The sequence below is a fragment of the Saccoglossus kowalevskii genome, chromosome 6 (assembly GCF_978046115.1).
Source record: "Saccoglossus kowalevskii chromosome 6, keSacKowa6.1, whole genome shotgun sequence".
Classification (NCBI taxonomy): Eukaryota; Metazoa; Hemichordata; class Enteropneusta; family Harrimaniidae; genus Saccoglossus; species Saccoglossus kowalevskii.
Genome location: NC_140646.1, coordinates 16,526,200 through 16,551,036, shown reverse-complemented (window position 1 = coordinate 16,551,036; position 24,837 = coordinate 16,526,200). Strand labels below are relative to the sequence as shown.

The 24,837-nt window shown below is 34.2% G+C and overlaps 1 protein-coding gene and 1 long non-coding RNA gene across 3 annotated transcripts; both read right to left on the bottom strand.

The window, feature by feature from the left end:
* Positions 1-1,054: 1,054 nt before the first annotated feature.
* On the bottom strand, positions 1,055-19,377 carry LOC144357001 (uncharacterized). 2 transcript variants are annotated; one of them, XM_085500765.1, is made up of 21 exons: positions 19,310-19,377; positions 18,195-18,454; positions 15,055-15,199; positions 13,882-14,001; positions 12,178-12,300; positions 11,206-11,361; positions 9,398-9,511; positions 8,800-8,916; positions 8,540-8,650; positions 7,715-7,744; positions 7,459-7,560; positions 5,184-5,487; positions 4,402-4,508; positions 4,134-4,297; positions 3,781-3,870; positions 3,308-3,416; positions 2,685-2,757; positions 2,368-2,425; positions 2,139-2,209; positions 1,923-1,998; positions 1,055-1,584 (listed from the first exon to the last, which is right to left on the bottom strand). In XM_085500765.1, the coding sequence occupies exons 2-21, from the start codon at positions 18,450-18,452 to the stop codon at positions 1,447-1,449; spliced, it is 2,466 nt and encodes an 821-aa protein (XP_085356891.1). In that variant the 5' UTR covers positions 18,453-18,454; positions 19,310-19,377; the 3' UTR covers positions 1,055-1,446. The 2 variants fall into 2 exon arrangements, with proteins under 2 accessions (XP_085356891.1, XP_085356892.1); XM_085500766.1 differs by having other exon boundaries at positions 9,404-9,511.
* Positions 19,378-21,296: 1,919 nt separating this feature from the next.
* LOC146741832 (uncharacterized) lies at positions 21,297-24,623 on the bottom strand. Its single transcript, XR_014929792.1, has 3 exons — positions 24,569-24,623; positions 24,162-24,431; positions 21,297-21,397 (listed from the first exon to the last, which is right to left on the bottom strand). It is a non-coding gene; the product is annotated as an uncharacterized LOC146741832 (long non-coding RNA).
* Positions 24,624-24,837: the final 214 nt, after the last annotated feature.

Here is a 24,837-nt window from a genome sequence, read left to right as displayed (position 1 = left end):
TTTCAAACAAAGTATTAGGTCAAGACTTAAAACGGAATATGAATATTCACGCGTTATGAACCAATTGCCTAAGTTTAAAAATACATGGACAGTGGAAAATGCCCTGTGTCACATTCAGGATAATGAGCTCCGCATTATTCTATAATATACTATTGGCTCACTTGTCTTGGAAAATAGTGCAAATTTCGTACTCACGTACAGAAATGCACAACCGAGTTTAGAACACGCACAGGAGCCAAGAGTTTCGTCCACTTGGTGGGTTATCTGCAAACATACGCGCATTTTTCCTTTCTGCTACTTGTTCTGTGCTTTTAATGTTTTAGTTTTCCCTTGGAATTTGGGAGGATGAGGTTATCATGTGCCACAACTACCTCCATGTCAACCTTGGGCACACGCGGGTGAACGCGGTGCTTTTCAGCGCTCCCCGTATTATTACAGGTTTGGCCGGACGACTTAGTCGTGTCGGTTTTCAGCTTTATTGTCCTGGGTACGACGTTAAAATTACATCCGGTTGTGGAGTTGTTGTACTTGGGAGAATGAGGTTACCCTTTGCCACAACTACTTCCAGGTCACCCTTCGGCAAGGTGTAGTACCTGTCAGCCTTGGGTGCCAACTTCCCACATAATAAGTTTGGTTGACGTCAGTAAGGGCATACGGTCATAAAAGCTTTGCACCAACTCAGTCTCACGTGTGAGGTATTACCTATTAATGGCAACGTTTTCATTTATTTAAATATGTATATATGTGTCCTGGGCAAGATTTTAAACTACATCCGGTTGTGGAGTCTATGGACGTGGGAGAATGAGGTTACCCTTTGCCACAACTACCTCCAGGTCACCCTTGGGCAAGATGTAGCACCTGTGAGCCTTGGGTGCCAACTTCTCACATAACAAGTTTGGTTGACGTCAGTAAGGGCATACGGTCGTAAAACTCCTGCACATACAGATCCGCATAGGTGGAAAATTTTTCATGTAAATATGTAGATATTAGTTTCAGTTGTACTTGCATTTGGCAGGGGGGTCGTAAGCTATTGTGGTGAGAACCAGTGTCACAATAGATTACAATAAATATTTAATTTCTAATAACGGCTAGTTAGAATGACAGAATTAATGAAATCATCGGAAACGACTAATACCTCATCAACATAATAATTAAGACTATTTGTTTTTTTTTAGAATACAGAAATTCACAGCATTACAAGCAAGCACATTCATACAACGTCAACCTCTTAACCCTATCCACAATTAATTATATTTTTAGAAGTTAGCTAGGCAGTTCAAGAATGATTAGAACGAGTGAGCAGAATTACATTAGAATGGATTTGCTATGCCAGCATAATTTATAACCAGGTTCTAGTGAATGAAGAAAAACGTATATGTCATTTGACTATATATATTATATATATAAAATTTCGTCAGAACGAAAGCTAAATGCATTTCCAGTGATTCATTTGTTACTGTATATTCTTCCACATCCGCTACGCGAAAGGTCAAATCCCAACAACATCAATTCCACTATGGTTATAAACGAAAATCCGATATAAAGACCGAGGGTGCCACCAATAGCGCTGAGTAAGTTTTCCTCCTGTTGAAAAATAGTAATAGTCAATAAAAGAACTTTATTAAGAAATAGTGCATGCGCACCAAAATTTGTATTAAATAGGAGGCCAGAACTGTCACGCTGCAATTGAACAATTAGAATTAAGTGATTTCGTGGGAAATAAGTGTGAATAATTGTTATTCAATTGATCAATCAATTCCTACTGGTACTATGTTATTATTTTGAGCGGATGTAACCCCGATCAAATTGTTCACTCTCATACAACTGCATTGGGATAATAATCTTATTATATACTATTCCAGTTTATAACATTTCATAATCACCTGATTTTGAGTTGCATTTATGTTTCAACATATACTCACTGTGATAGCTGGTCTCTCTGATATATCTTCGTAATTAAGTTCTGAGAAGAATACTTCCAATCGTATGAGATTTTCACTGGAAAAAAAAAACACGTGACTTGTCAACATGTTGTTTAATTCCTTGAGATGTATTCAATTTTAGTTATTATTATTATATATATGCAATCTATAGTGTCTAAGAATCTTGTATTTCAGAAACAAAAACATAATACATACCTTACTCCCTGAAAATCGTGAAGATTTTTCGTTTTAGCATTAGTATAATGAATCTGCTTCAACAAATGTTTCTGCAACACAATTTTGTTCATGAGTGCAACTGACATATAATATAATATCGCAGTAGTTTGTCTTAGTTATCACATATATGATGGCTGAAGTCTCACATTGATGTAGTATGAATGAAAACACATTTTAAGAATTACTACTTGCATAATTAGATACACACCAGGTACGTTTTAGAAGGCCACGTGGACTGGGATACATCTATTTCATACCAACTCTCACTGAAAATAAGACAATTTCTATTTTTAAAAAGTATTGACTCCTGTTAATACAACAGGTTGTACGAATTGGCCGTGTAGTACTTAGTTACCAAAGTGCAAAGTGTTCTTACGCTTAAAAATATCCATGTGAGTGGTGCGAATGACTCAGTGCAATTTGTATGCCTTATATGTACGTATATAATCTAACACAAATAAGATGCATAACTGCAAAAACATAGAAACTTTTATGATAGAATACTACATATATGTGTATACTCACGTGCACGGCTTGTCACAATCGCAGTCTAATAATTGTTTGTGTGCAAGATAATATATAAACTGCATACATGTGTCTGTAAAAGTTCACATGGCTAAATCTAATATCATAATACTTTTACATTAAAATAAATAGATTAACGTTTTTAATTGTGGACTATATATGTATTGTATGTAAAACAACAATACACATGTATTGGTAAATTGGATTTGGTGACTTCGACACTTCCTAAATGTCTTAAAATGTGAAGAATAAAGGCCCTGGTTGGGCCAACTAAACTTATTAAGTTCCACATGCTTATGCCTTGCGCCATAAAGGTGCATGAAAATACCTACTGTAGATTGTTTTAATATTGTAATTTCATTCATCTACATACATTAACTGGGACAATTTCTGTTTTATTCCAAAATGTATACGTTTTTTTATCTTAAATATTTAGGTAGAGCTTGTATACTACATTTTTTACAGTAAGACATGCTAAATTACAATATCTGCCCTAATTGTTATCTCGACCTTTCATATGCCAATTGGTATCAAACGTATCTAATTAGTGGTACTTTATCAACTGAAGCTACACGTTATTTGGGTTTGTTTAACTCTATTTACTTATACAACGGTTAATATACCTTGTTCCCTATCAAGAAGTTTACATCTTGGGAATGTATTCTTCAACATAGTATCAACACATCCACATAGCTTCACCATTCTATCTTGTATACATGATTCTTCACATGCCTTTACCAGAAAGCAAAAAAAAAACAGATCGTCGATATTATGATTGTCAGTAATTGTATCAGTAAATCAGGATAATCATAATGGTTTGTTTGTATCAAGGCACATTTTTACATAAATCATGTGTGTCCACACGCTTAAAGCATGCATGGCATCTATATTACGGCTTCAATGGTTCATCTACATTTTGAGTTCATTTTTTGACAGTATTAAATATTTACCATGGGGCAAATTAATTCATCAGACTGTCTATCAGAAAATGCTGTTATTCTTCTTTCTGAATTGTAAAATTAATTTACCCAGCAAATCCTAGAAACCCACAAATGTGTAAATAATATACGCTACTTCCTTCATACAATTAACTCACCTTTTCTGTGTAATAATTCCCATATATGGATTCAAAATCAGTGATGTACGTACAGTTGCCATAAGGCTGGGACTCCCGATGTATTCTTGTCTATTGGAAGTATACATTAGAAAAGGGAATTTAATCTGTTTCGTTATACAGTCCGGCATGAAATGATCTTCGACATGTTTAAGGAAAACATATTGAATATAGAAATAAACATCCTATGACCAAAGAATGATCATCTAGCTATTTTTTGTGAATCGAGCTGTCTCATAATCATGAAAATGTGCTGGTTCGTTATAATATGTATATGGTTATGCTGCTTTTTAGCCATGTAGTTTCCCCCATGTAAATATTATGATATTGTCTACCTCTTTTATTCCTATACAAGTATCCTTTCCCGGGGTAATAGTTATTCCTTCAGACCATGGGATGGCAGGGACATGTGGTGGATGAATCACAACCCTTGCACCAGAATCCCGACCATACACACTGATGTATTCATCTTGCTCGGTAAAAAGTGTCATCTTTAGTCCTGTAATATATAAAGAAATAATGTGTTCCGTTATTTTGTTATCTTAGTTTTAATGAATATTAGCCGAACCATCGTTTAAGGCAAATATATATTTAAAAACGTACCATATCTTGCGCCTGTTTTGGTGGCAAAACGAATTCTCCCATTTCCTGTGGTTGGATTGAACTGGAAACAATTGCCGTACTTGTCATCGTGGAATTCTACTATGTCGCTGAAATAAGTGTGATATAGATATCAATTCATACAAGTCAAAATATTTCTTATTGCCATGTTAATCGTAATGACTTCCTAAATTTATTTCCTTTCATTTGTGTGAATGTACGACAAACACCACAAATCAGATACCCTGGGCACGAATTGTATTAATTTATGGGGGAATGAGCTTTGGTAAAGTTCCATACAATTTTATGCAAAACAAATATTGATCTTCGATCTGCCATCATGATATATGTCCCAGGATACAATTTTAAATGCAATACAGAGAACAAATATACCATGCCAGTGACTGGAAACTTTAATTGAACTATTAATTAAAGGAGATTTCCAGATTTGTGGTACATTAACTGAACAGTGGGTAATTGTGAAAATTACATTATATTCTATCATGGACATTTTTAGTTATTAGTTGACGATACCTTTACCTGTATTGCTTATCAACGTGTGTTATACACATCATAAATGTAGATTTAAACTGGATTGTCAAAAGTAGTTGCCAAAAACTAAAGAACATATATGTAAGATATACATAATTGTTAACACCTTTATCATTGATTGATGTATTATTTTCATTTCTGCCCATTACATCATATAAATCAAATAGTAAAGTACAAAATAATTTATTCAATCTGGGGTAAGTGGGGTTATTCAAGTGCATTACAATATCTACCTTGTCATATTACACGCACTTTCATCAAACGTGCATTCCAGTATAAAATCGTTCAACTGGTGACCATATTTGGAAATATCATCCTCGGTTAGTTTCACAACATTTTCCAAATCACTGTAATCAGGACTGGTGCTATATGCAAAAAATCCATGCCAGTCCGCAGGATCTTCACTGACAACTCGTCCGAGCATGTGATCATGATAGTAGTTGTCAACGAAGTCCACACATAGAGATCGGTTCTTACTGATTTCAGGATACATATTCAACATGTCATCTGCACTCGGCTGGTAATATGCTACCCTGTCTGTAAGAATAACATAATACAGATGACTATATACAAAATAATCGTTGATACTAACAATGCAGTCAAAATGAGTTCAAAATTTTACCACACATATGCGTTTATATATGTATATACATGTATGTACTCTGTGTACATGTGTTGTAAGCTCAACATTTCATGACTGCTTAGATGGAGCAGTGCTTGCAGCGAAGAAAACTTTTCATTGCATTTTAAAAAAGATTTCCCATTTTCAACAAAACGTTGATATATTTCCACGTAAAAATGGTAATAGAAATCATTGTGAAATATTGGTTGGCCCAATTCGCAATAATTTCGTTTTAAACTTTTTTTCAAAATGAATGCCTCATAAAGTAAATATCGGTATCGCATTTATTTTATTTTATTTTATTTGTATTTCTATGTATCAAATATATTCATTGTTTGTTATTAGTAACTGTGAGTAACATCCACTATGTGTATTCCATGTTTGAACTGATTAAATAAACAAATCTCTTTGACCTTCACAGTGTGTTGTATTATTTTAGTCATTATGTTGTCGTGTGCAAAAAAGACATAATTTAGTACGATATACGAGGGATTTACTTAAACAATCACCATCGAAATTTTCCACTGTGCCACATACCATCATCCCCTACTGTGAATTCAAAGCAGCCAACATATTCATGATGTTCTTTTTGCTCAAGTCAGACGAACGATAAAACAACGATTCACAATCTGCACTTACGACTTGCTGAAGTGTGGTGTGGTTTGTCGTCATGCGACCCGATTCCCGAGTCAGAAAGTGTGGTTTGATTTCATATTGCAGGCCTGGGCGTAATGGTTTTACTCACGAAAGCTAGCTACCGCGTACAGGAGTTAAATTGGGACGAGATATGTAGAATTTAACTACTCAAGAAACGAAAGATCACTCTGATGATGAAAACTGCATGCACTGCACCCAGCGAAGCAGTCAGTGTCGAGATTGTTTGAAATGTAAGTCTCACCATCATCCCCAGAAAACTCTTGATCAACAACAACAGTATATGGCATCGCAGCAATTTCACAACAAAGTAAAGAATCGGCACCATTTCACAGTTGCACTTTTAGTGGTAGAGTAAATGACAGTACTACTCTCAATAATGTAATTAAAAGAAACAATATTTTTAGATTCCTCACTTACAATTTCAAAATGACAACATGGTGTACGCAGCAAAGTAATAATTTATTTCGTAATTGTAATTATAATTGTAATTTATAATGTATTTTGTAATTAATGTTATTTTATTATAACATTATTTTGTAACTGTTCAACACAATTCATTTGATAGTACTTGGTGCTCGTACTCGAGAGTGCGAAAAGCAATGTGTTTAAAATGCTTGTTCTTAGGTCCATTTCATTTAACCACTGTTGTGAGCAGAAGACTTTCTACACAAGACTTCAAATAGAACATTTTCTTATCAAGCTGAACTTCTAAAATAATATACAAGCAATAGCCCACCGCCGAAGCCAGGAATATTATTTGATACTTCATATTGATCTTGCAGCACGTTTATATATGACACAAAATCTAGATTTGCTATGCGAAAATCGACAAGATCATGCAATGGTAACCAACGAAGAGATCTAATACGAACTTTAGATGAGTGTTTGCCTAAAACATCAATAATGACATGAGCCGCACTGTAGCCGAAATACCTGATGACAAGCCCAAACTGAGCAACAATATGTAAATGGGGCAAATGAAATAGTTATAATGTGTAATTCTATTAGGAATTGGCAAATATTTCTTTATGCGCTTTATGCGCCAATTATTCTAGAAAGTAACTTAATGTGTTCCTTCCAACTATGAACGCCAACACCAAGCATTTTTTCAGACGTTGTTTGTTCAAGTGGTTTCCCATTAATTTTGACATTACGATTTCGATCAGAGGGGGATAAATTTTCCAACTTCCGGGAGGTTGACTTGTTATCAATATTTTGATATCACTTACCGTCTGGACATCCTTCTTCATCGCTAGCATCGTCACAGTCAACAACATTATTACACAGAAATGACGTGCTTACTTCTTTGCCAGACTTATCACACGTAAACCCTGAGTTATGTACATATTCTGAGTTAGTGATTTTCTTAATCTTTGTACATGCAATTTCATTAAATTATGTAAAATCATTTGCAATTTTGTGCATGTAATCTCTCAAATATGAAATTCATCTGTGAAAACTTTGATAACATGTTTGTTTACTTACCTGAAATATTACTTGGAAAGGCAGTAGTATCTGAATATGTAATAAAGCCAAATTCAAATTGTATTATATTATTACAATACGGTCATATGTGTAGCAACAGAGACTTACATACACTTTAAAACCAAAATATACATTTTCAATTCTATCTTCAAAATATCAACCTAACGATGGCTGACGGTTCATTCTTAAGTTCATCAATGAAAGTCCAAACATTTGTGATCTTTCCCCTTCGCTCAATGAATATAGATTTTCTGGTCCTATCAAACCTTCAGTGGTACTCGCTCTGGTTTGTTTTGGGATTTCCAGTGTAACATGAGGACTAGGGTAGTACTCCCCACAGTTCACTCACAGGTGTGACAGGGTGTACACCCTCATGCACTTCAACGGTCCCATAGAATAGTAACTTAGGTCAAGTCCGCGAGTGGATGTCACTATACTCATGCACATTCTACTTGTTCAGTTGTAATGTGATATGTTAGCACAACTCCCTGGCTGCTCCTTGATATTGTCACATGCCTCGATTCGAATTAAATTAGTCATGATCCAATGTCAGCTAACACTGCTATAGTAATATGCGCCACAGAACCACAGAAGCACTTTATTATATTGTTATAGCATAACTAATTTCTTCCCGACCAAACTATGTTACCAAATAACAATACTAAACACAGAACTTGTCAAAAGAATAAGTTACTATTGCTTAGCCCTGCTTTTTAAAGCGACAACCGATATATATTCTACCACAATACTGTCATTAGTAATCGAGCTTATGTATATAAGTGAAAATATTAACAATAAACACTGCTGTTAAACAAGGGGACTTACTTGAACATAGTGCAATATCTTCATCTGTTGAATCTGTACAATCATTGAAATGATCGCATACCGAGTTTGGTGGTATTGTTCTGTTTCCATCACAAGTAAACCAGTCACCAGCTAGTTTAGAAATAATCAGAATTATAATGTTTTTATTATATACTTGCTATTTTCTACAAATGCTGCCTAATAAGCATCACTGAAAATACATTAAAATGGTTAGATTATGGTAGACGGAAAACTGAATAGATTTATCTATTTTTACTTACTGTCACAGGATAATTCGTCGGAGTCGTCTGAACAGTCCATCAAACCATCACATAACCAGGATATTGGAATACATTGTCCACTGTTGCATTTAAACTGGTCAAACATACAAACTGAAACTGAACCACGTAAACACGATCTGTATAATATATTGCATTAAATAAATACATAAATAAATAAATACGGAGATGAAGATGTCATTTTAGGTTGCAAAAATAAAGGGGTTCATATGAATTATCCAATATGTATTATACTAAATATTAGTGATAGCCACCAGCTCATAATGAAAGTGGCCAAAAGGCATGGTATGAAAAAGACATTAGTTTACTAACTTTATATATAGAAACAAAGTTGATTATTACTCGCCAGACAAACCAATCTGACACTGAGATCACGGACAGTAAAACATTACAGAATTGTATGCTGAAATATACTAACATCTTATCAAGTTTGATTGAAATTTGCCCACGTATATCTGAGAAACAGTTATAGATGCGTTCACGTACTCTGTAGTATACGAATTTTACGTCGACAAGAATCTGATGTGTATGTGTAAAACATGTCTTTGTGTCACGTTTGTCGAATATTTTGATACAATACCTGTACCATTACAACTCTCATCATCTCCGCTAATGCAGTCCACAATTCCATCACATATGAACGATTCAGGAATACATCCACCACCATCACATTCGTACATGCCCTCTTCACATTCTGTGCAAAACAAAAGTTTAACTTGAAATCATACATGACCATTACAAAAATCACAGCAGAAAGTGTGAATCTTTCATGAACCGCTGTTCATATTAAAAATGTGTGCGACTCGTATAGTAGTGGGTAAGCTAAAAGGAAAGGTGATAATACTTAAGCAACACGAAGTATACTGTTTGACTGCTAACTAAGAACATTGATTTATATACACCTAACATTCATTTATATAACATATCGGCACAGTTACGCAACAAATAAAGACGTGCTATGTAAATATTATTAAGTGTGTGGCTAGCTGCAAGAATTAAGATTATCTAGAAGACGTGGGATTAATTTATAAGCTTGCGATTAATTTAAACTATGATAAACAAAGTCATATTGGATAAACAATGTAAAGGACATTGCCGACATTTTTGGGGCTGCCAACAGTCTGTGAAGGTTTATGAGGTTTACAAATGTGATGGCTGCTTTTCCATTTATCTCCAGCGAATATCCACGGATCTAACGAGTCCGTCATTGACTATGCGTAGTTTTCCACTGGCGCCAGGTTCTAATATAATAATAGCGATCACTGGTGGTCGTGAACTTATACAACGTCGTATTCGTGGGTCGTTTTCGATTGTACGGTGCAGAAGTGGTGTTTACATGCGTCGATAGAGCGGATGTTATATGTTGTGGGTCGGTTCTGCATGCGTATACTGTCTACATTTTTTTTAAAGAAACGTACAAATAAATGATGCATGGAAAATAGACAAAATACAAAATACTAATAGTAACAGACGACCACTTCCTGACGTTTGAGCATTTGCACGATTGTGTTACGCAAGCTAATATCTGAAAATAACAAATTTGTGGGCAATGACTGAAATTGCATCACATCACATCACATCACAGAGACTAAAAATAGACACAGTATTTCCCAGTATTTGGTTACTAGAACTTGTTCGTGATGAATATTGGTTATTACTTTCACTAAATTAGTGTTGCAAGCGAAGACGTTGTCTAATCTTGAAGGGCCGAATATAAATAACCAAGTTTTGAAACGACTGTTGTTGGTTTGTCGCCTTTGACAACGTGATCGTCAAACGATCAACCAGTAAAAATACTCGCCGTTTTCATTTTGAAGGCGTCGGCGTTCACTTTCGGTGCGAGTGGTAATTCATGAAAATATTGGATATTTGGCACAGTAAAAAACCGTACGTCTATGTACCTTTTGTATTTTTGTTTGTTGGTTGTCTCGTTACATAATGAGATGTGGTGTTTTCTGCACGATTTATTTCAGCCTTTTTTTAGATAATATATACGTGCATTTACTAAGTTCGATGATCAACACACATTTCACAGCAGATGCAAACCTTTACTAAATACATCCTTGGTCACCCCTTGGTTTATTTTAGTACATAAGCGATAATCAACTAAAACTCTTATACTGGCATATAAGACAGCGCAGCGATTCACCTATTCAGGCTACCTCAACTACAATCACCTAGGTCTATACTAATCACATATACAGATATGCTGCAGCAGTGATACTAGGTCAATTATGTGTATGTAAGAAGCTTAACACAGGATGTTAATAATTATGTCAATATAATCTGTATGTTAATAAAAAATTAAAAAATAAGCAAAAGGCAAAAGAAGATCAGAGAGCGAAAACTCGTGATAAGCTTAGCTGCAAAATAGTACGTCACAGATACCTTGACATCTCGCAGTGATATTTTCACAAATATTGCAATTTTCATCAGTTCCATCCAGGCAGTCTGTAATGTCATCACACTTCCAACTCGGTTCTATACACATACGATCATTATCACAACGGAGATTCCCAGGGGCGCAATATCCAATTTTGGTACCTGGAACATTTTGACCAGGAATTTGTTGGTAATAATTTCTCAAACTACACATTTTTATTAAACGTGGTTATTAGTTATTATCACTTCAAAATAGGATCATATGTGTATAACATTTAACTGTACACTGATGCGTTCCGTATTGAAAACAGGGCTTCTTCAGCTAGATGATTAAATACATGATTGAAAACACATAGAATAAGTATTAACACAATATTTAAAGAAAATCATCGGGAGAAGCCACTATTGAGAAATAATATAGTAGGACAAAAATCCTGCGAAAAATGTATGCAGAATAACTTGCATATAAAAACAACTAACCTCGTCAGTGCGCCTGCAGATGGAAATTAGCATACCCTGATAAGAGTCATTTTATAAGTAGATGGCGCTGTTTGAGACAAAACGCCCTCGATGGCGGATGTTACTATCTGTATTATTGTCGATTGCGGTAACCCTCAAACGTCCACGCCCGATACTTTTACCAACAAAAAGTTCTGTTTACCATCAATTGTTACTTTATTTGCATGGTGAGAACACATGATGAGTATCACAAATGACGTTAGCCAAAACCCGATTTGTCTCTGCATAGGATTGATTAACATGATTATTACAATCACAATCAATAAGAACACACAATATTTTTTCAACATTTATTTTTAGAACTCAATAAATAAATAAATAACAAATATTGTGATTAATCATGGAGAAATGTTCTCACTTAGTGCGGAATATAAGTCCGTTTGACATACAATAAAATAACGAATGATAGTCAAATAAGATGTCGAATGAGGTCTTATGTAATACTGAATTATGACCTACCACAGTCATCCTCATCTTCTCCGCCATAGCACTGTATATGTCTGTCACATTGGAATGCGCTATTGATGCATATTCCCATGTCACTTCCCGTGTCACATTTAAATTGATCACTGCCACAGTTACCTAAACAGAGTTTGTGTATGGGAGAAACATATTCAATATCCATTAGAGGATGATTAATGCGTTTATACCACTTTTGATCATTTTGATCATGTGATCCACGGCGTTAAAAGACTTTGACGAAAAGCGTTGCGCTTTATATTTGATAATCCACAATTTTGAGTAAATGTTTCGTAATTATGCCACAAATAAATAATAAAGTTGAAAGTGTCAGTTGCATTTATTTGCTAAGTGCTACAGATAACTGTCATATTTTGTAAACCTGCATAATTGCTGCATAATTGTGGCATATGTTATTGTAAATCAGACCTCGCATCTTATATAAGGGGGTCTTCCTCAACTCTTGAAAAGGTTTGCTAAGGAAGAGGTTTGAACTAAAAAAATGCACAATACATTGTTTGTACTTATGTAAATTAACCTGTGTTCAGCACTGTGCATTTGCATAGCCATTTACCATGTTTGTTATCGCTTTTTTTGGTAGTATAAGAAACAAGTGTGGGTTTACAAATATAAACCTACAGTTTCGAGTACATTTATTCTGTTGTGACCAAAGAAATTCACTATAGAAACTCACACTTTCTACGTATTGTTTGTCATAAATATACAACACAAGTGCGAGCATTGCAATCTATTGTGGTCGTGATAAAACTATATATATGATATTTTGGACACAGTAGATACTGCTCAACTGGCAGTTACGTCAGTTATTTAAGATTTCAACAGTAAATTTGAAAGAACACATATTTTTATTTGCTTCTCCTAGTTGTAGTACTTTTACGTAGAATGAGTTATATTCACTTTATAATTGGTAAATGATATAAGATATTTCCGAAAGAAGGAATCTTGGTATGAGGTCAAGGGATTGGTGAGGCATGGAGGAGTACAGCTCAGAACTGTCACCGACAGGATTGTCTACTGGATGCTTCCCGCTACCAGCAAATGTCTGGCTGGGCATCAGTTTTTATATGGTTTCATTTCTGTATTCTGTCTGTACATGTATACATGTATCATATACTCACAGAACAGGCAGTGTTAAATTCATTTGGGCTATTTATGTTATTACAGTGGTGCATTTACCATTGGTATTGTATCATGATGTAACTAAAATCAACCCTGAATGTGTAAGACTTACACCTGAACTGTCGTTTAATGTGCAAGGTTATTCGGAGAAGGAAGGAAGTAATGAACGAACGAATGAACGAACGAATGAACGAACGATTGAATGAACGATTGAAGGAAGGAAGGAAGGAAGGAAGGAAGGAAGGAAGGAAGGAAGGAAGGAAGGAAGGAAGGAAGGAAGGAAGGAAGGAAGGAAGGAAGGAAGAAAGAAAGAAAGGAAAAAAGGAAGGAAGGAAGGAGGAAATGTTTTATGCGAAAAACTAGTTTTTACCAGTGCAATTTGTTTGAAACAAAATAAATAAATAAATAAATAAATAAATAAATAAATAAATAAATAAATAAATAAATAAATAAATAAATAAATAAATAAATAAATAAATAAATAAATAAATAAATAAATAAATAAATAAATAAATAAATAAATAAATAAATAAATAAATACTGATGTGTCTTAGTTATACTCACCATACTCACAACCTTGTTCATCACTGAGGTCTCGACAGTTATCAAATCCATCGCATTTAAGGTAACTTTTAATGCAGCCAGTGTTATTGCATTGAAAGTCGCCGAGAAGGCATCCATGAACTGTAATGAACATATGTTACACTTATTCCTTGATTAACAGTACGTGATTAGTATGTCTAGAATGCTCCTATAGTGAAATCATTCCTATCGCTCTTAAACATATGTGGCTAATTCAGATACACTTAATGTGTCGTCATTCATTTTGAGAACTGTAGACAAATTGCCATTTTGTTCTAAAATTTGAAAAAATTGTATCATGATTAATATAAAACAACAACAATTAAATTGAATATTGGAAAGTAGGATGATTGACATACAGACAACTCTCGAAAGGTAGTGGTCGTCGTGCAGCTCGAGTTTATATTTGACAAACATATATATACGGTTTACAGGCCTTGTATATATATATATATATATATATATATATATATATATATATATATATATATATATATATATATATATATATATATATATATATATATATATATATATATATATATATATATATATATATATATAGACACTTATATTAAACACAACGAGCACCACCCTTTTATACAATTCTTACATATTTGTTGTTGGCTTATAACACTTTTATTTATCAGATATTCTAATCTATAAATCTAAGTTTGAGCGTCAAAGTTGTTGATATTCCAATCGTCTTTAATTAATTAAAATGGCCACCATCCGGCCATATTGAATCCGATTGTCAAACAAATGTATGGGCGACATGATGTATGGTGTACCTATGAAATTTGAGCTTTTTCGTTCAAGGTGTGTCAGAGAGATATGGTCCGGAACAACATTTTTTATACAAAAAATTACACCATTACGGCCATTTTGAAACTGATATGAAAAAACAAAACAAGTGACGTGCATCAGTGTATCATTATAAACAAATTATGTACCATGTTTGAACATAATCCATCAATATACATTGATAGCAACTTTGATGAATGGACATATATATGTAGCCTATGATATATAATATATGTGTAAAGTTTGCTTTGATTGGCTCAGGCATGTCCGAGACGGAGTGGACACGCAAGCATGGGGGTCAATCCATAAATCTCCGTTTTTAAGGACTGAAAAAATGACCTGTGCACTTACCGTCAAAGTAAGGCCGAACTATATCCGTGTCTACTTCTAAAATGTCCTTGTATGGTGAATCAGCGATGGCCGACTTTCGCAATTTATTTGTATTGCAAATTGAAACGCTTGGAAATGGTAGGCCTTGAGATGCTACCACTATTATCTGTGAAAATGATATTTATGGAAAGATGAGATAAGCTGTGAGAAGTGTATAATATCAACCGTATAATGCGGATATAGTTGCCTTCTAAACAGCACTTTCATTTATAACTCAAAAAGATACTGATTCTCAGTAAATTTTCAAGAAAGATTCCCCTTTGGAAATAAGTCTCAATCGAGTACAGTTTGCAAGAGATGTGGATTTGGTTGCTAGGAAAACAGCATGTTCGTGAATAATCAAATATAGATAATACGAAAAGTTTGCATTGGCATTTAGTTTGGTAGATTCTTAATCTCAGTGTCACAGAAACAAATATGCCAATGCCTATTTGTTGAAAAGTAAATAAATTAGTTAATTTTTTTTTACTCTTTTATACGGCTGTCCTTACTTAACTTAATCAATTATATTTTAGAAGAGATCTGAATCCATTTGTTTTGGAGATATGTGTTCAAAGTACGCTCAAAGTATACTTTTTTAAACAATTTTCTACAAGAGAAACATACTTTTTCTGGAATTTGTAAATATAAAAGCTATCAATTAAATTGTGGGAACAGTGGCATGCTTTCAAATTGTTAGAACCAGTTTCACCACAAAGCAGAAAGCTCTCTACTCACTCATGCAATATGATAATTTTACAACAACAAACATCCAATGATACTGAAGACAATCTGGCGAATCAAGAATGAAGAGATGTCTTTGCCAATACATGATGACGATAAAACTCTCGTGAATCGCTACGATGACCAAAGAAACCTACCCATTCTAGCTTGTGAACTTTTAAGCCTATCAGTATCTATCCAGAAGAAGAGCAAATGAACTTGCATTTTTCAGGGATATTCTTAGTTCGGAAGACTGCCCCAAATTTTAAGTATAAACATAAACTGGGTCTTGTTTTCAAGCCATAACCTGAAGTTGTATACTTGCCACTCATAGACATGAAGTCTGTAGATCCCTCTATTAAGACAGCATTGATAAAGACCAAATCATGTCAAAGGACATTTGACAAGACTATGTTTTTACATGTGATCAACAATTGTACCACATTTTGTTACAAGTAATGTGGTAAAACAAGACCTTAGCCAGTATTATCCATTATTCTGAGATTAGGTGGTATGCAAATGTTGATGAACTGCTGAGCATTGGTACACTGATGTCTGAAACAGATATCGGTACAGGTATATAAAGTACTGAAAATGCTTATTGAAAATGAAATATCCCTAGGATATCAGATCACTCAGAATGTTAGTGATTAACTTCTGCAATTTTTATTTCAGAACCACAATATAGAGAATATGACTGACCTCATACGTGAATTGGGTGATTCTTTTTTGGTAAATCGTACTACAAATCTATGGGTAGATTTGTCTAATCAAACTAGTGTTCTTTATCATGAAGTACACAAGAGTTGAACATTATCCACTGAAGCTGAACTGCAGGGCACAAAAATATGCTACTTATTGCTTGTATTGAAATAATGCTAATGGCAAGCACACAATTCACCTCAATACAAAGTGAAACCACATTCACGAGGTTTGACCATGGAAAAAGAGGGCTAATTAGTGTAACATTAAAACCATAATCCATCAGTACTTGGTCCTACATCTTACCCATGAATTCTATGACACAATAACGAAAATTGATGATCATGTAAGCACATCAAAATGGGTGTTTGAAAAGGTTATATGAAGCAGTACATGCCATGTACCTAAAGAAATGTGATCATGTCCAGGAGACAGGTAATCATTTGAATAATGAGTTATCCCATTATCCAACGTCAATGTTGATTAAGCCAAATGAGGTGATAGCACATAGGAGCACATGGAGTTTTGCGAACAAATGGGTTACCGTTGTAAATCAAGCTCAACCATTCATGATTGCATGCTCAACAAATAATTTGGCCATCCAATGTTGGCACAAAGACAGCAAAACTCTGCTTTCCCTAGGTTGTGAGTGCAAATAAGGACAAATGCTGTAGAACTAGACTCACCCAAATTGCATCCAACCAAATGTTAGTAAAAAAGGCTCCACTAATATGCTACCCAGCTACAGTTCCAGCTCATGCTGGTATCTCCAGTAGAGTCACTTAACTTGATTAAATGCCCATGTGGGAGATTGTTTTCATGTAGCAGACAAAAATGTAGCTGACATAGTTCCATCAAGTGTGTACTGTATTCTGTACATGACACGAACAAACATGCTTCATTGCACACAAAACAAGCTAACATATAATGACGATGACTGAAAACTGCCAGCATTGTATATTAGAAACAATAGTCACTGTGTTCACTCAGAAATATGTGTTTCAATGTTTTAAATTATTTAAAATCGTGAAATGACGGCAAAATCATCATCAGTGCAGAGCATTATTTGTGGCATATTATCAACACATACATGCTTACATGTACAGATACAGAACCACTACAATGTAAAATTACACTTTCACTGGTGCACTTATATGGTAATACTAATATCACAGTGAAACCACCTTGTTTTTTTTTTAAATTTCATATAATTTGATGGCCATTTTGTTCGCCATCTTGGATCGTGTGAGTATTGATAAAATACACTATGTGGTACAAGGTCATGGATAGTTGCAACCGTGCACAAATTCAACACTGTTGAAATGTGTGGATGTGTACCACAAGTTGGACGCTCAAAGCATCTTGGAATGTGCAAAAATACATTTTCTCCATATGAATCCTCTTCATAGTAAACATTTTGATTCATGTGTTGTTACATGAAATTCGGAAAATAAACGCATGGTATGATCACAAGTGTAATTCTATACAAACGCTAACTACAAGATACGTCAATATGCAGAGATGTTTATCCATTTACTAAATAAATTGTATAACTGTCAACGTCAGCAGCATATGTATTGTACTACTTATTAAATTAAGACCACAGTGGCAATGTATTTTAGGGACAGATTACATTATGAACACCAAGATCAAAAAAATATTTGTAAAGCAGAATAATTTTACATTTGTTCACTTACTCTGACGTTCACATTTCTTTGCAGGAACTGCACGACCAATAATTGTATTTGAAATATTGTAACTGTCAGTGCCGTTACAAAAACTGCAATCCAGAAGAGTTTAAAAAGTATGCCTCTATCGTCAAAGATTCTCGGAAGTCCATGTGCAGAGGTGCCACTCATAAATTCTTCCACTACCTTTCTAGCGTCCCCTTTCTCGTCATCGCTAAAATTAGTTTGATTGTTGGACTCTATCAAGGGTAATCTGGCCTCTTCCATGACTACGAATAAATTAATTAATACTCGTTATTTTGATTGACGGCAATAAAATTATATCACAAAATTTACCGACAAGAATTAAATGTGTCATGCAAATTATCAGTCATCATTGGGTAGAAATTTGTTCTCGTCCAGTTACACTATAACAGATGTAATTCAATCATGTGAACTTTCGTATTTTCTAAGATTGCAGGAACATCTATATTATTATTCTGATATATTTTTAAACCCGACAATCTGACTAACAATTTATTCAAATGCCAATTCTTATTGAAAGCGATCAGTTCAATGGATTGCATTTTTGTATTTTTTTTCTCACATTCTCTTATTTAAGCCAATTCCTGACCAGGACCTAGTAAGCTGGTGTAACAACTTTTCTGCTTTGAGCAACGGGTCATTATGAGATTTCCGGATGATAGAACTTGCCAATCGCATTTGAACAACCAGATGAAACATGAAACGCATGGTGAATATATTGTATGACGATCGACGTGGATCATATTAATTGGTTTTTTCCATGGAGTATTTTCTATTATGCCGATTTAATATTATATATTTCTACATTATAATACCTAATTTACATCGTATGAACATCATAAACACATAGGTTTGAGAGACAACAATCCTCTCAAAATCTGACAGTTGTGCATGCCTTTTAATCTGATGTCTGATTAATTATTCCAACTGCAATGATTACATCAAATAATAATGCACAGTATGTTATCTACTGATATTCTTGTTCAAGGTATTAACTGTTTGTTACACTGCTCAAATGATACATGCGTCATCGTGCCTTACAATAGAGAGGTTAGAAACGTGAAATAATATATAACCTAACAAGAGACAATGATACTAACCTAAATGTTTACCCAACTGTTTGATGTACAATATTCTTTGTTAACCAGTGATAAAAAATGTATATGTTGTATCACTGCCCTCAATATTCGTTATTTATATATTTTTATCTTTTTTTCTGGTAGGTAATCTAATAATCTAGTGCTTGGATGTCTATTTTTTTACAATACTCCATTTAATATCACAACTGCAAAACAAATGAAAATAACCGAGATAATTTAGTGTCTGCAAAAGTGATTTTGTTTGTAGTTGTAGGTAACATGACGTAGTAGGTTCATCGTTATGAAGGTGTTTTTGTTTAAAATTATTTATGGTTTACTGAGTTCGATAGTATGCAGATTATAATAAATCATGATTGATATTTAGTTGTGCGTGTCACACAAGCATTATGGAGATTTTAAAAGCACCACAACAACAATCCATTACAACTGCGTAATACCAGATGAATATGCAATTTGCATACAGCGTTATATCCCATTTTATAGCGACCAGTTAAAGGTTAGGAAAATGTCATACGGCCTCAATATTCATTTAGGAAATAGCATATAAATTTTATTCCAAATATTGCAAAAGTAATGAAATTGAAATATCAAACCCCACAGTTTCAAAATAATACCCAGAAGACGAGCGAAAGCTTGCCGAAAATATATACAAACCGATGGCCATACGAGGTGAACGTATAATGATATGAAATACCGTCAAAATGTGTGTAAAGAGATTGCAAAATTGCTGGATTTTTTTTGAAAAACATTTTTTGTATTTAAAGCATGCAGAGGTCAAGTCGGAAACGTACAAGTGCAATCAATATACATTTTGAAATATATCCAAATAATTCAGAAACTCGCAGCAGAACGATCATCGCCCGGTGTGGAATGTTAAGCTTTATCAAAGTGGTAAATACTTGCATGGAAGACCCCCAGACCATATGACCTAGTGATTTTTTTTGCAACACATTAAAATTGCATTTATTAATTATATATGTGGCTTGGATGACGAATATTGCCTTCAAGGTTCAAGCAATTTGAAAAAAAGCGATTAAAACGTTTGTTTACAAATTAGACCTAAGAGATTGTCCTACGAACCGATCAAATTTATTAGCCAATCTATATTGAAAATGAACGAAATTTATATATTTCCATTAATTCAAAAGCCTGTACATTTTAAAAAGCTATGCATAGAGTCGTTTTTATGTCTCCTCATTTAGAATTAAAAACATCGTATTACTGAAAACGTTGAAAATCAAAATGTGGAATTATTACTTTTAATTTCGAACAAGAAATCCGGTTTCCCATAACGCATAATGATACAATGTATTTTTGAAAACTAAGATTGCGAGGTGGAACAGTGTTTTCTGTGAATAGCACTATATTCTATGATAATATACACCATACATCCTTTTATTATTAGGGGCGAGTTACTATAAAATAATATTATGAATATTATTATTGCCCCATATGTATCATTGGTAACTGGTGTACGTGATTTGGCTTGCCTATTCATTGAGAGTGCATGTTCAAAATCATCATAATTGACATACATAAACCGATTTTATAAACTTTCAACCCCACTATCCATGACTTATATACACAGTGTGGTTATATATTACCATTGTTAAATTGCATATTTTGTTAAAATCCCTATACGACTTTGGCAAATTAATAGATGGGTATGTCGGAGCTTCTTATTTTAAAACAGTTAATTATCAATCGTTTAGAAGACGTTCATTAATCTTGTTAACTAATATTGTTATGTTGCCATAAACACACGTTGCGATTAACCGGAAAACGCCAATCGCCTTTTCAGTCAAGGACATTAATTTTACATAATATTGAGGTAAATTTACCCTGTGCAATTCACCTTGCGTATAATAAATGGAATTCTATCCTACAGGAAACAACATTTGAAACCATGTGGCACTGTGAAATGCAGTGCAGACATTGGTGTCACCTTCAATGATTCAGGTATGATAGCATTGAAGCTGTACGGTTGTGTCACAATCAATAACGTTCAAATAACTTCAAATCATTTTAGGACATTATTACTGCCAGCTTAGCTTTTGGTTACTATCTCCAAAGTATCCGGCGATGAATCTGAAAGCAATCATACATTCCACCATGTTATGCAATAAGGATAATAAAAATGTCAGGTTCAAAACTAATATTACATTTTGATAATTGTTCAATATGAGGTTTGCCGAGCACTAGTAGCAATGTGTATACTACATACGTAGCTCACATTGCTTCGCTGGCAATGCAATATATTCTTTTCACCAGTAGAAACCTCAACCTACGTCACAGACGTTCCACGTTGCTAAGACGCGCACCACTGTACCACGTATTTCTATGGGCTTTGTGCGCGCTGCTGTGGAACGCTGGTGGAGCTGGTGAAAATTCGAAAAAACAACACAAACTCAACTTTGAAGTAATCCTCAACACCTAAATTCATATATGTTACACACGTAGGGCTAATCTTGTTACACTGTTCAGGGGACTCTCAACAACCATCGCAAAGTACCGTTTTCTGCGGGTTTTTGGTTTTTGTTTTCACCACGAGGGTTGCCAGGCGGTAGAAAATGCCCGGATGTCTGTCCCCGAGGATACATGTATCTTGGTATTATACTAATTATACTAGTCGTGCTCACACCATTACTAGTACAAGAGCCTGGTAGTTATGAAGACACAATGTCTAAAAGAAATCGATCTTGGAAACTGACTGCCATAGCTCTCTTAACATCTCCCAGGTACCGCCAACATACATGCACTATCAATGGCTATTAGTTATCTACTTGGAACTGTATCTGTGAATTTACATTTTCATGATCGTCGCACTGGCCGGCCAAATAAAACTAAAATAAATAACATTGTTCTACATCAATAATCCCTTGTTAAAACTTTTTTTTAATCTATCAAAACAAGGTCTGACAGGGCAATATTTCCAACTGATACAAGATGAATTTGCTGTCATGCAAGAAAAAAGTATACCTCTGAATGTGTTCAGCCACTATGTCCACTATTGGTTGCTAAAAAAATGGAGCATGCTATATGCTTTTAATGAGGGCTAGGTCTGGGTTTGGCAAAGTTCAATGGTACCTGGTGCAGTATGAAACGATTTTGAATATATATTTCAATTTGCTAGAATTGCCATATTTAGTTGTTGTAATAATTTCTGACAATGATTCACTCTTCTTTTTGAAGAGGGTAATCAAATATGTACTTTAACTTCTCTGTACTATCATTTTTAAATGTTTGCGTGTAAGTAAACGTGCAACTATAATTTGTCCCAAAGTGCATATGCATATGGCAAAATGTAATTTGAAGTAAGTGATTTTCAGCTTTATTCAGACCTTAACTAAAAATAGTTAAACTACTAGGTAGCTTGGAAATATCTTTGGCATATACGCGTGAAAATAACATGTAAAGACGAACAAGCTGCATTCAAGTTTCACATCTACCTATCAAAACTCACACCAACATTACCACAAGCGTGCAGCTTATTTTTTGGTCATGAATAGTAGATTTGAGTGTCCCGAAAAGTAATCTCATACATTATTCAATATGGCAGACAATTTCCCCAACCAAGCATTTGAAAGAAAATATTCTTTGTCTATATATGCGCAGAATAAATGCCTGCATCAATAGTACAGGTATGTCCTATATTCAGCTTTTTATTGGTTAATTAGCGATTAAGTGAACTTATGCAAGAGAACAAACATGGCGGATAACGTACAGCATCGAGCGTTTATCTGCGACCGGAATCGTTCGCTTATGATGAAACTAAGTTGAATTTTATTTGCATTTCATAACAGTTTTCATAACAATTCAACGAATATTGTTTGTACATTATTATTATCACTACTACTATAGTAATAATCAACAATTATGAAACCACGATCATTTGCTGCTACGCAATGCAGTTATGTTATTTATGTTTTATTTGAAACATCGTTTAGAATATACTTTCGTTACCATAAAAAATAAAAATAATAAAATCTCTCAGTCAATCAGTAACTCGGATTCACACCTTCAAGGTAAGTCACGTTTGGACGTTCACGTCGATTTTGTTTTTCGTTCGGCGGGAAACCAAAACTAGCCGAACTTTCCGAATAAGAATGAGTCTTCACTTTTTAGTGAAGTCGAAATTTTGGATGCCAACTTTATCGTTGTACTAGTCATAAAATGATCCACGGTCTGATGCCTTCAGTGTAGTTTTTGCTTCTTCTGAATCTTCTTTCTACCTCTCTTTCTTCTCACACAACGCATAATTTAATGATAAAAAATAGGGGAAAACGCCGTGGAAATATAATGTTTGCCTTGCTAGCGAGCGAGCGAGAACTGATTTGAGAATAATTGCACATGCGCTTGATTTAATGAACTATGACACGTACAATCTCGATTTGCATATTGTCAATCAAAAGTCCTGTGATTTGCTTACTCAGGCAAATTAGGCAATTGAACATAAACATTGCCACGTGTGAGTGTTTTTTTTAGTTTTACCAAGAAAATAACCAGCAATTTTAACGGTCAAATTGTCACAGAAAAAATCAATATCAATAGCGAAAAAAAACTATTTTTAATTGAAATTCACTAATAAATTGAATCTCTACCTTAAATGTTTTATTTCAAAACAGTGTTTTTGTAATATAAATTAAATTTTATGGATCACACTTCATGTTTAATTATAAAAATCTTAAAAAAGATTTCAAGGTGGGAAATAAATCTGTCATAATTGGTGGTTATCTTGGATTAAACTTCTCGAGGCTCTATCTAAGTTTGATGTACATGTCTGACTACACTGTCAGTCTATAGATGTAGAATTCAAGTCCACTTGAAGTTCCTCGTTCATAAATTCCCTTACCCTTGACGTCATCGAACTTTCAATCTAGACACCGACTATAAGAACCATAATCATACAAACAAGGACCGCAATTCGTTTCATTATTATTGATTTGATAGCTGGTCGTTCATTTGTAGAAAATGATTTTGTTGAGCCAATCTTTTTCATACAGAGCGAAGTACTCTCATCTGAATTAAGGTTTTCTATTTCACAGTCTTCCGCAAAATCGTCATCGGAGATGGTTAAAGATGTATACTTGCCCTGTATATTGATGCAAGCACGCATGTGAGCCTGGCAAAGGAAGGAAAATGTATTATTTAGGTTGTTATCTCGTGGGAAAGTTTACCAAAATCCAATATATCAACTTTCATTTAATGAATGTTACATGTAATGTCACAACTACAACCTAAATTATAATTGGAAATCACCTTTTCTGCCTCTTGTACCCAATCGATCCTCGTGATTGCAATATCATAGAAGATACTCTGACACACTGCTGCTAACAATATACCAATCCAGTAGCCTAAAAAATATGAACATGTTGATTATGACGTGGTAAAATACTTTCTTGCATATACCACGAGAGCCCTCACAAAATCTGATTGATTAATAATATTTTAGTTCTTATACAAATTATAGTCGATATTAGTATAAGTATATTGTATATAGTCGCTATTTGTTACTGTAACTCTTGAGG

Bases quoted from the DNA above. Each gene is read 5' to 3' on its own strand.
- LOC144357001 (XM_085500765.1), bottom strand. From the start codon at position 18,452: ATGGAAGAGGCCAGATTACCCTTGATAGAGTCCAACAATCAAACTAAT. The intron at 14,002-15,054 runs GTAAGTGCACAG...TGTTCATTACAG, and splicing joins AGTTCGGCCTTACTTTGACG to TTCATGGATGCCTTCTCGGC. The intron at 7,561-7,714 runs GTAAGTAAACAA...TACATAACTCAG, and splicing joins CTTTCCAAGTAATATTTCAG to GGTTTACGTGTGATAAGTCT.